The sequence below is a fragment of the Bidens hawaiensis genome, unplaced genomic scaffold (genome assembly GCF_021521415.1).
Source record: "Bidens hawaiensis isolate Kalapana, Puna unplaced genomic scaffold, B.hawaiensis_p1.1 tig00007902_1, whole genome shotgun sequence".
NCBI lineage: Eukaryota > Viridiplantae > Streptophyta > Magnoliopsida > Asterales > Asteraceae > Bidens > Bidens hawaiensis.
This window is the reverse complement of record NW_027491550.1, coordinates 1169389-1181272: the sequence shown is the minus strand read 5'-3', so window position 1 is coordinate 1181272 and position 11884 is coordinate 1169389. Positions and strand designations below refer to the sequence as shown.

At 32.0% G+C, this 11884-nt stretch overlaps 1 protein-coding gene and 1 non-coding gene across 2 annotated transcripts; both read right to left on the bottom strand.

Annotated features, from left to right (window-relative positions):
• Positions 1 to 5654: 5654 nt before the first annotated feature.
• LOC143636406 (U2 spliceosomal RNA) lies at positions 5655 to 5850 on the bottom strand. Its single transcript, XR_013154238.1, has one exon. It is a non-coding gene; the product is annotated as a U2 spliceosomal RNA (small nuclear RNA).
• Positions 5851 to 7492: 1642 nt separating this feature from the next.
• Positions 7493 to 11612, bottom strand: LOC143636403 (alpha-1,2-mannosyltransferase ALG9-like). The gene is made up of 10 exons (XM_077104001.1): positions 11231 to 11612; positions 9777 to 9873; positions 9513 to 9672; positions 9222 to 9439; positions 8822 to 9117; positions 8631 to 8742; positions 8420 to 8558; positions 8144 to 8340; positions 7957 to 8046; positions 7493 to 7806 (listed from the first exon to the last, which is right to left on the bottom strand). The coding sequence occupies exons 1-10, from the start codon at positions 11527 to 11529 to the stop codon at positions 7666 to 7668; spliced, it is 1749 nt and encodes a 582-aa protein (XP_076960116.1). The 5' UTR covers positions 11530 to 11612; the 3' UTR covers positions 7493 to 7665.
• Between the last annotated feature and the right edge of the window lie 272 nt (positions 11613 to 11884).

Genomic DNA, 11884 nt, shown 5'->3' with positions numbered 1-11884 from the left:
AAATGTTAACGTATGTCATAATGAGTTTATATTAACATTAATATCTAGAGGATTATGTAAAACTAAAAACAAAATGTGTGAATGTAACAATTACCATATAAATATAGACAATCAAAAAATTTCACAAGAAAACATTTTAGAAAATCATAAATTTTAACATAATTATATAACCACAATCTTAAAATTGAGATGCTTTATAAAAAATGTAACAAACTGCTCATCAAAATCATAATATTTTTTCACTATCATATTAACAAACACACATTAAAAATAAGTTAGGATAGTCCCCGTGTTACACACGGTGGAACATATTTAAAAACATAATATATATGTAACATCATATAAATTTAATGAAATGCAAATGTTATACTTATAAATAAATGATTATTTTACATGAATTATAAGATATCATAACTTATTTGAATCAAACACAAAAACATACAAAGACTAACAAATATAAATGAAAAGTTAAAATATTTATAACTTGCAGCACGAGTCCATGGTTTCAAATCCATTTTATAACTTGAGCCCGTGTTACACACGGTTGAAAATATAATAACAATAACATAAGAACTTGTAAAAAAATATACTTAATTTTTTCAAACCTGGGTCATAGTTTCAAATCCATAATAATCCAGCTAGTATTTGAACTAACAATATACCAAAATATATTTATAATCTGATAATACAAAAGAACAATATGGTACCAAACAACGAATTAAAAGTAAACTATAACTCACAACCTCCATCTCCTTGATGCAATATGAAATTGGAAATGAATGATCAACTTTGTATTGTGAGTTTTTTGAACTTGCTTAGCTGCAAAATTCGAATTCTTTCTAAAAAAAAGGTCAGATTGAAAAAAAAAATATATATATAGTTAGTAAATTACCATCTTAAAAAAATACACTTTTGAATTAAATAACCTAATGAGTGACCCGTGTAACACATGTGCGGGAATTTTAGAAAACATAAAATATACATATATGTTTTGAATTTAAATGATTAATTTATTCAAATTCAGTGTTTTAAAATATAGTTAAAGTCCAACTGTGTAAATCAATATGTAAAGTGATAAGAACAATGAGAACAAATGTATAAATAGAAATGAGAATAAATCATTACTATTATTATTATTAAAATTATAATAATGTACATATTTACCAAAATTAGAGTCAAATCATATCAATAAAAATAGTCACATTCATTAAAATGATTAACCTATTAAAATTCGGTTTTTAAATATATGGTCAAAGTCCAACTGTATAAGTGGTCAAGAATTCGAATTTCAAAATGGTTTAAATAAATATTTTTTATTATTCATATTTTGATATACAACCTAAAAAAATCTCCATTGTGTCTCCCACAACCTTTGTCTCATTTATCCTAAGAATATAAACTTTGAAATGAATAATCAACTTTGTATTGTGATTCTTTTGAACCTACTTGACTGCAAACGTAAGAACAGTTTTATTGTATAAATATTAGGAACACAAATTCAAAAAAAATTGAACATATATAATCAAATTTGAAACGATGAATATAAAAAGAAAATTATGTTTTGGGTGAGGAATCCCATAATCAGTTGAATCTACTATAAATAATAACAATAAGAAATTCATATGTGATTAATTTAATTTTTAAAAAACAAAGTAAAATGTATATTAATAATTCGTTGAAGAAATTACATGCTTCAACTTAAACATCGGTGTGGAATCCCAAATCATACATTTTTGTTTCATGGTATATGTTTTAAATTATCAGTTTTCTTTATTTGTCTTTGTATGTTGGATTATTTTAAGTAAAACAACAATGTGATACCTTATATAAATAATATTATATTATCTGATGTTTACAATTCATTAAAATGTATATAGCACACACGCATATATATATATATTCACCAGTGACATATTCAATAAATCATATGTGTCGAATAATATTTATAAATGATGATAAAAAGATTATTTAATTTATGATATATTAAGTATTAATAATTAGAAATTATGTCAATTTGAATATTGTGTTCTAAAAAAACGCGGTTATTATTTTAGTCAATTATTAGTTAATTATAAAAATGAAAATCAAATCGGTTAATTTGAAAACTTCAAAAGATAGAAAGATTTTGAAATGAGTTTAAAATTATTGAGAGTATTAAAACCTTTAAAACTTTGTTGAAAGATTGGCCAATTTCCAGATTTAAAAGAAGTTTAAATATGTTAATTAAATTTTGTAGCTTTAAGTTTAAATTTGGTCTTCCATTTAAAGATAGAAATAATTTAAAATATCTTGATTCATGGAAATAATAATATTAATAAATTATGAAAAGTTTAAAACCTTTAAAACTTTGTTGAAAGATTGGTCAATTTTCGAATATAAAAGGAGTTTAAATATGTTAATTAAATTTTGTAGTTTTAAGTTTAAATTTGGTCTTCCATGTAAAGATAGAAAAAATTGAAATATCTTGATTCATGGGAATAATAATATTATGAAAAGTTGTCATGTTTAATAATATTCATTAAATGATCATATATGCCGAATAATATTTATAAATGATGATAAAACGGTTATTTAATTTATGATATATTAAGTATTGACAATTAGAAATTATGTCGATTTGAATATTGTGTTCTAAAATGACGCGGTTATTATTTTAGTATTAATTAATAATTAATATTCACGTAAATTAAAGTAAGATTACATTACAATTATGGCAAGTATTTTTAGTTCGACAATCAATTTTTGGAATATTAAAACGATAACTTATTCTAGTTAATGCCAAATCACAAAAATTAAAATCGAATATGTTCATAATTTTACTAATATGACTAATTAACATAGAAATAATTACAAAAATGAAAATCAAATCGGTTAATTAGAAAACTTTAAAAAATTATGGAAAGATTTTGAAATGAGTTTAAAATTATGGAGTGTATTAAAATCTTTAAAATTTTGTTGAAAGATTGGTCCAATTACGAATTTAAAATGAGTTTAAATATGTTAATTAAATTGTATTAAAACCATTAATGCACTTTATTGAGTTTGACTATCCTTGTTAGTTATTTAAACAAATAAGGATAGTCAAATTCAATAAATTGTATTAATTGGATACTTAAATGTGTAATTTATGTATATTAAGACACGCCGAAAAAAATATATATCAAGATATCTCCGATATACATCAATATATTATTTTATCTACAAATAATGAATATAATTGAATATTCAAAAAAGATGTACAGATTAATATAAAAAAATACCTCTTATAAAATAATGCCCAATCCATGAAAAATAACCTGTATCAGTCGGAACATTAACCTGAAATTATAAAGTAGAATATTAATATTGATATTATGTAAAATTTGATATTTAATTTAGAACCGGAAAAATTGAATGTCTTACCGGAAAAAACAATATAATGATAATAACCATGGTATCTCAGATTTAGATTTAAAAGGTAAACTGAAATATTCCGTAAATCAATCGGGTAAATAATATGAAATAATAAAGTTTTGTTATAACATTGATATTATGGAAGATTAGAATTATAATTTATAACCGGATAATTTAAATGTGTCTTACCGGAAAAACGAAATAATGATATTTTCCATGGATGAAGGTGATTTTTTATTTGGAACCTAGAAGAACAACATGTAAAACAAAAAAACAAGAAAGAAAAATATAAAACTTCAAATAAATATAAAACAACCATTGTTATAGGTATAACAAATAACCAGAAAAACTTAATGGAAAAACTTACCGGAAAGACGTAAATACGTCCACATATTAGCTTCATCGCTGTTTTTGATTTACAACCTAAACTGATTTTAATAAAATCAGTTAACATTGAAAATAAATATAAAAATGTTAGAGAAAACAATAACCGGAAGAAAATATAATGTTGCCGGAAATACATATATCAACAATCGGAATTTTTTTATAAAATATAAACTTAACAGAAAACGATTAATACAAATCTAGATCTAGATTAGTCGGAATATTTGAGAGGAAAGAAAAATATAAAACTTTAAATAAATATAAAACAACCATTGTTATAGGTATAACACATAACCGGAAAAACTTAATGGAAAAACTTACCGGAAAAATGTAAATACGTCCACATATTAGCTTCATCACCGTTTTTGATTTACAACCTGAACTGATTTTAATAAAATCAGTTGACAATGAAAATAAAGATAAAAAGGTTAGAGGAAACAATAACCGGAAGAAAATATAATTTTGCCGGAAATACATATATCAACGATCGGAAGTTTATTATAAAATATAAACTTACTGGAAAACGATTAATACAAATCTAGATCTAGAGTAGCCGGAATATATGAGAGGGTGAAAAGAGATCCGGCTAATAGAGAAAGAGAGAAAAATATGTTTAGGGTGAAAAATTATGAATTATTAAGGTTTAAATATAGAGTGTTTGGTCAACATGACACGTGACAGCCTAATAGAGAATATGCGAATGGAAAGTTGCTGACTGGATTGCACATGTGGGCAACCTAGAAGAAGGCCATGTGTATAATTGTATTGCTTTAATAGTATTTAAAGATTTGATTTGTATAAACAGCTTGTGGAAGCAACTTGTCTCTAAATATCCAAGGAAGACATGCAAGTTCCAATGACGGTACCTTCAAGCTAAGCAGTGATATAATCAGTTATGTTACTTGATAATTTGTTTCAAGCCAATGTTGACTCGATTAAAAAACAATTTATAACAGGAGACCAATCTCTCCAAAAGTTACCTGCCAAATCTACTTCAAAAGTTGTAGATGCTTAATAAAATGCTGACATGTATATCGAATTTTTTTTCATAAACTTCAACATCATAGGGAGAGAAAAATTTTGTCGCTGCATAATAATGAGTGACATTTTGAAAAGTTACAAACCATTGGGAGAACGTACATTGAGATAAATGACAAGTAGTTCCACACTTCCACCAAGGAGGCCGATGCCGTATAACAAGAGCTGTTTGGTTCATTCCACACTTCCACCAAGGAGGCCGATGCCGTATAACAAGAGCTGTTTGGTTTATTCAGATCTGAATGAGTCAGATCTGAATGAACATCTGTCCAATTCAGCAACAATAGTAAGTCTGAATGATTCAGACATAATTTTAACCATTCAGATGTTTTTCTGTTTAATACCAAACAGTCTGAAGTCTGAATGAATCAGATGTTTACATCTAAATGATTCCATTCAGATGCAAACACCCCACTAAAGTTCCCTTGCCAGATTCTGTTTGTATACATAATAACCGAGAATTAGCATGCCATTAAAGACTTAAAGTTTTAAAATCAGTTTGAACTCTAGAAAAATATATTATTACATACTGGGTTAACTTAAGACTAGAAAAATATATATTGAACTCTAGAAAAAAATCACAAATACAAAACAAATATCTGAATTCATAATTGTTGAAAAAACAAATATCTGAATTCATAATTGATGTTTCAACGTAACAAGGCATTAAATAACAAAAGACTGAAAATTGAAGGTTTTGGCTAGTTTTGAATAAAGCGTTTTTTTATAACAAGGTTTTGGCTATGATTTGGAATTGTGCGCCAAGCCTTGGAATTGTTACCATTAACATAGTTTTGAATAAAGTGTTTTTTTTTAAAAAAGGTCTTGGCTATGATTTGGAGGGGAGCGCCAGGCCCTAGTGGTAGTGTAAGACCAAGGCGACGCTTGAAAACCCAAGCAGCAAGCTACGTTAACAAGTCTTTCCCCATGAAAAATAAGATTAATATCGAGTTAGCCAATGGCTCACATATCAAATATTAAACTGATAAGAACAGATACTACACTTGATCTTAGCCAAAAGGCCGTGAAAGGTATTCTTTACCCTTTCTTTGGCCGCTAATTATATATGCAGTCCCTTCATATAGGTTTTATTCACTCAGGCTATGTGGGATTGTGAGAGGCTTCTTTCCATTTAGTTTTCATCTCAGGGTTTAATAGCATTGACTGAATTCACTTTCTACAAGCCAAATCCATAAACTCACCCCTCAAATTGTTGATTCAAACTCGAAGAACTAATATAATACATCGGTCCTTTTTATCTAACCATGATAATTATTGTGTTGGCTAAACAGAAAATATCACCTGTGAACTGTTATCACTGACAATGAGTTGTTCATATATCTAAATTTGCTAAAAAGTCGATAAATATCAACACTCTTAATATGCAGGCGCCTCACCTGCACCATTAAGAGCACATACAGACTATAGAGTCCACGGGCTCAGCATTCATAAAAACACAAGGAAATTATGCATATTTTCATTTTACTGTAAAGCAGCTAACACACATTATTATTCACTTTTATCAATAACACCTATTAGAAAAAAAATACATAGTCCTTCTACATAGTTCTACCAATGAAAAAACAGACTAACAATGTATTTGACCAGACAAGTTTTGCTGCAAGCTTGACTCCCTTAGTGGATGCATCGAGAACTTAATAATACGCGACACTATCCATTGTTTTATTATAAAGTATGACTGCATTACTTGTTTGATATTTATTACATTCCTAAAATGATTTGTTAATGTATCATAACAGGAAACTCAGAACACGACTTTCACAATGTGTTAAAACTCCACTAGTAATTACTGCATAATAATACATTAAAAGGTCAACCTTTTGCTTGCATGATAATTTGGATTCTTAGGGGCAGTCAAGTTCAAGGCTGATAGATGGTCTTAACATATTCAACACATCCACTTTTAATCAAGTTAAATCAATTAAAGAGAGCATAAAGCAGGTTTCCTAAAATCTTCTTTCACTGAATTGCTCATATTATACCGTGGCATTTGTTTAACGAGTGTCATATTAACATTCCAGATTAAATTCATTAATTCAAAATATAATCTGGAATGTTAAAATGTCATACCATCACAATGTGCTCTTGGTATTAGTTTAGTTTTATAACATCCTAGTTGGTTCAAAGTTAGCTTTGTTGACAAAGTTATAATTCAATAGTCAAATCTTTTATGGTCATATCTAACTATCCAAGTTTTGACTTTTAAGTTATGCTTGAAACATTCAAGTCTGGCTAACAAGTTTAATGCTTTTTCATTGTATTTAATATAAATGAGATTGAAAGTACTATAATTGAGAAGAAAGGTTTATGTTTTTGTTAACCTGACTGCTGACCAAAAGATTAGTTATAATGTATTAAGTGATCAAATCCAGATTTTGTGGTTAAAAATAAAAGGAAACAAGGAGGCACTAGTGTGCTTTGGATAAATATTTTGTCTCATGAATTAGTGTTATACTTTGCCAACAAGTTGGTCTCATTTCATGTTTCGCTAGAGAGATCAAGTGACGAGAATTTGAATGGAAATCCCAACAAAATGATTCTTGTAACCAACCGTACGGGCTAACTTGAAACTATAATATAACATCAAGCATGATAAGGCCTCGCGTCACGAGCATATTACAGGCATATACACCCTTGTACTTTTAACGAAAATGGCTTCAAAACAAAATACTATATTACGAAAATCCACAATAAAGACAGTGTCCGGCTCAACAAAAACCAAAAGAAAGACAACATGTTGCAGGAACCAGGAAGGTCAGCGTTTATCCTAAAATTAGTAAATATAACAGAATCTAATCTCATTTTTGTGTGGTCACCTGCTTGCACAATCTACAGCTGCTGCTCTTTGTGTCGCTTCAATAATTTATAAAGCCCAAATGTATTTTTCTCTTCCCACATATACGGTATGAAGAACGATCTGTGTAAAGGAGGCGAAAATTCCCTATCTAAATATGGCAACGCCGCAACCACCTACAAAGCAAACACCCATTATTACAGATGCCATAATGGGTTGGGTCAAATCAGGTCAATGTACATACACTTCATTTTTTTAATTTAAATTCATTAATGCTGTAAATATTGTTACTATTATATTTAGTAATTTAAAAGAATAAACAGTACCTCCCATTTTGACAAGTCAGAGCCTCTAGAAAGAACCGGTCTTTGAAGCTGCAGCTCAACAAGAAAATCACATTTTTCCACATCCTGAAGCTGTTCACAGATTAAAACAAAATATATTATAAAAACCTGTTTTATGTTAGCGACAAGAGCGCGTGTGCGTACAGGAAATTAGTGACAAGAAGCTTACAAATTGATCAGGTGATGCCTTGTTCTTATTATTAAAATAAGATGGTGCTGCTGAAGTCCCACCCAAAGTTGAATTAAATGGGAAAGGAAATAAACCCCTGAAACCATCATCGATCCACCTGACTTCGCCCACATAATCTGGAATAAAAAACGAAGATGGAAACCGGTGCCACTCACTTCCCACACATACCACTGCACCTGCATACATAACAACCAAGTCAACAAAGCGGTCAACCCGACCCGACCAGTTTTGACACGCCTGCAAGATAGTTCTTACCGGTTCCAGCATCATCATGATGTTCAAAGTGCTTGTAAATCTCTAACGGAGCAGAATAACCGTTTATGATTGAGAATGTTCTAGAGTGAGAAAGGCACAGTATGAAGCCAAGAACTACCGGTCTTACATATTTAGCAATCTACATATGCAAAAGGTTAATTGTTAATGAATTCATCATACACAACATATGAAATATGAAGTTATGATTTACCTTGTAAAGCAGAGATTGCTCGGTACTATAACGTTCATAGAAAAAATCAGGAAAACTTTCAATGACAGATGCAGCAGCAACACATATAAGAGGGTATATAGGATAAAGAAACCTGCAAGACAAAGAGTTAAAGTTAAGACACTCCCTGTTATATACTCTTCGAACTATAATATTAATTCACTAAATTCAACCTTTCTTCTTTGTGTGGTTGCAAAGACATGAAAGCCAACCAGATATAAACAGGAGACACCACGATTAACAAGTCGGGAGTATACTTCTTTTTTGTAACCGGGAGAGTTGCCACAAAAAGCAGTGCAAGAATAAGTGCGAAGTTGAAATTATTAAACCCGTTTTTCAAGTAGTATAAGGGTCCTTCGGTTCCATACAAATGGCTCTCACCACCTCCTGCCACATTATACACCAACAAATTCATAACAGATGATGTCCATTTCCCATAATAATGGTAGTCCACAAGTACCGAAAGTGCCTGTACATAATTTCATACAATCACACCAATATATCTTTTAAAAACTCAGAACAAATAATCATACACCTCAGATTACAAGTACCAAAAAAAGGAATACTCCGTACCAAAAGGGTAATAGAAATAAGTGCTCCTGAAATAAACGCTCTTTTGAAACTTCTAATTAGAGAGTAAACTGTTACGGGAAGAAATGCAAGGATTGAAAATGGCCAGCCAAGAATCACACCAGTTGCTGCAACAGCGACAGCCGTCGCATGCCTACCAAAAAGAAACAGTGCTGATGATAGCGAAATAGCATACATTGAAAACGAGCTCGGTAAAAAACCTGTAAATCAGCATTAATAAAAAAATATTAATGTGTCATCAAGTAATGTTATAGCAGTTTGATGAGTCCTCACCTGTGCTAGCGAAAAAGCAACCGCTTGTTAAGCATAATAATGCAAGTGTATAACAAGCGAGACGTTTTCCATATTTTCTGGAAATTGCTACCACCAGAGCAGCTTCGGTTATGACAGAGATAAGGCCTAGAAATATCCTAACAGCATAAAATACTCTTACCTGAAATGAGATCAAAATTAAATTAATTATATTAATGAGCATAAGTGCATAACACTTAAGAAACTTGTACAAGTCATAAATTGAACAAGTATTGAAATTTGTACTTTTTCCTCTTCAAGCCAATTATAACACATTGAAGCCGGCAAGCCCACCAAATAATGAAACAGAAGATACAGGTACGAACGCAATGCAAACTCAGAACTGCAAAAAACACAGATACGATTTCATAAAGTAGAAAATCAAAAGGATTTCATATTCTAGAAAAAAAAATCGTCTATATATGTTATGTATGGGCCCTCACTTTTAAGCACCTTGCGCCTTTGATAACCATGTATAAACGTCACAGCTAAATCTTAACAAGACACACTAATCCTTAAGCATACATTATTGCATATGCAGTTACCCCTAGTTTCACTTTTAGCCAATGTTGTACTAACCGCTAGTTGCTAGTTGCTAGTCGGGCGGTGAGGCAGGGACTAGCGATTAATCGGGATTGACCGTCGATGAATCAGCGCGTAGTAAGGATTTTTACAACCATGCAGCAGTTGACACGTGGCAACTGTCAATTGGCTTGATTAACCTATCTCTAGTCACCTAACTTATGCAATTTCATGGTCACTAAACAATCTAACTTAGATGCTGTTTGTTTTTGAAGACAAAATATGTCCGCAATCTGATTTCATCTGCTTTAATGTCTGCAACTGAAGATACGGTCTGAAGGTCTGCAATCTGAAAATATAATACTGTTTGTTTTATAAACTGGAAATCGTCTGCATAAGCTGAAAATTAGTTACATATCATATATATTACAGTAGATAAAGTCATTTAACGTTTATAGACTGCTAAAATAATTGGTAGTGGTGTACGAACTATGAAAGTGGGTGGTGGTAGACGATTGTGGTAGGCGGTGAACGGTGGGTGGTGGTGATGGACGGTTGTGGTGGTGGACGGTGATGTTGGCCGACAATGGGTGGTGGTGTGATGAACGGTGGTGGTGGGTGGTGGACTATGGTGGTGGTGGATGGTTGTGGCGGGTGGTGGTGGTGGATGGTGGTGACGGTGGACGGTGGCGGTGGCGGGTGGCGGTGGATAGTGGTGTCGGGTGGTGGTGGCGACGAACGGTGGGTGGTGGTGGTGGATGGTGGTGGTAGTGAACGGTAGTTGTGGCCGACGGGGGTGGTGGTGGTGATGGGTGGTTAACGGTGGTGAGTGGTTGACGGTGGTGGTGGTGGTGGTGGCGGCATACGGTGGGTGGTGGTGATGGTGGTGGCGGCGGAAGGTGGTGGTGGGTGGTGGTGGCGGCGTTGGACATTGGGTGTTGGTACTTGGTATGATATCAAGAAGTGTGAAGACGGTGAAAAAATCTTATTTCAAGACAATAAAAACAGTTTTCAGATCTTTTTTATTTTTAAAAACAAACGGTGTGCAAGAGCATATGTCTGAGCGTCTCCTTGCAGAGCTCATACCTTAGGCTCTTCGATTTTAATTCAAACAAACAATACATAATAATAATAATAATAATAATATCAGAAATAGATGATAAGTAAGAATGAATTACCTGTACTCCCAAGTTTGAAAGCCTGATTTGTAAAGTATGAAATGAAGAGGCTCCCAATAATTAAACACCTCATCACAGTCATGAATAATATTGGCGGTTGCACTCATGTACCTAAACAACCCTAGGGCAAATATAGGAAATGTCCACGTCAGCCCTTTCTCCACCTCAGCGGCTTCTTCTGCTGCTGCCTTATCATCCGGCCGCTTATCTACCTTCGTGTAACCGTCTGTTGACGTTGATGGCAACAGCCGATCGGATTCCGACGGCCGCCGTCGCCGTGTTGCAAGCGCTACTGACATTGGTCGACGACTGTTGTGGACTATGTTTTGTTTTAGATCGGTTTAAGGAAAAAAGGAAAAAGAAAACCAGTGTGGTGGGTTTGCTTTATTGTGTTTGTTTCTGCTTTTTTTTTTGCTTCCATGAGAAGAATAGAGCCGGTTCCATTTGACCCAAACCAGTTTCTAAACTGTTTAAGCATAGAACTTGACGCACTGATTAAAACAGGTTTGAGGCAATTCGGTTCGGTTTTAAAACCGATTTGATTGTGAAATGAGAAAACCGGTATACAAACTGGCGGTCTTGTTCGTCTTTGGAACCGGTTTTAGATATGAAACAGTTCGGTTCGGTTTCTGGTTAACTGGTTCCAGACCGGTT

What these genes read in the sequence shown, in the direction of transcription:
- LOC143636403 (XM_077104001.1), bottom strand. Translation starts at nt 11,529, where the DNA reads ATGTCAGTAGCGCTTGCAACACGGCGACGGCGGCCGTCGGAATCCGAT. An exon ending in TTTCAAACTTGGGAGTACAG is followed by an intron (nt 9,874 to 11,230) that starts GTAATTCATTCT and finishes TGTTTTTTGCAG; the next exon opens with TTCTGAGTTTGCATTGCGTT. An exon ending in AGGCATCACCTGATCAATTT is followed by an intron (nt 8,047 to 8,143) that starts GTAAGCTTCTTG and finishes ATCTGTGAACAG; the next exon opens with CTTCAGGATGTGGAAAAATG.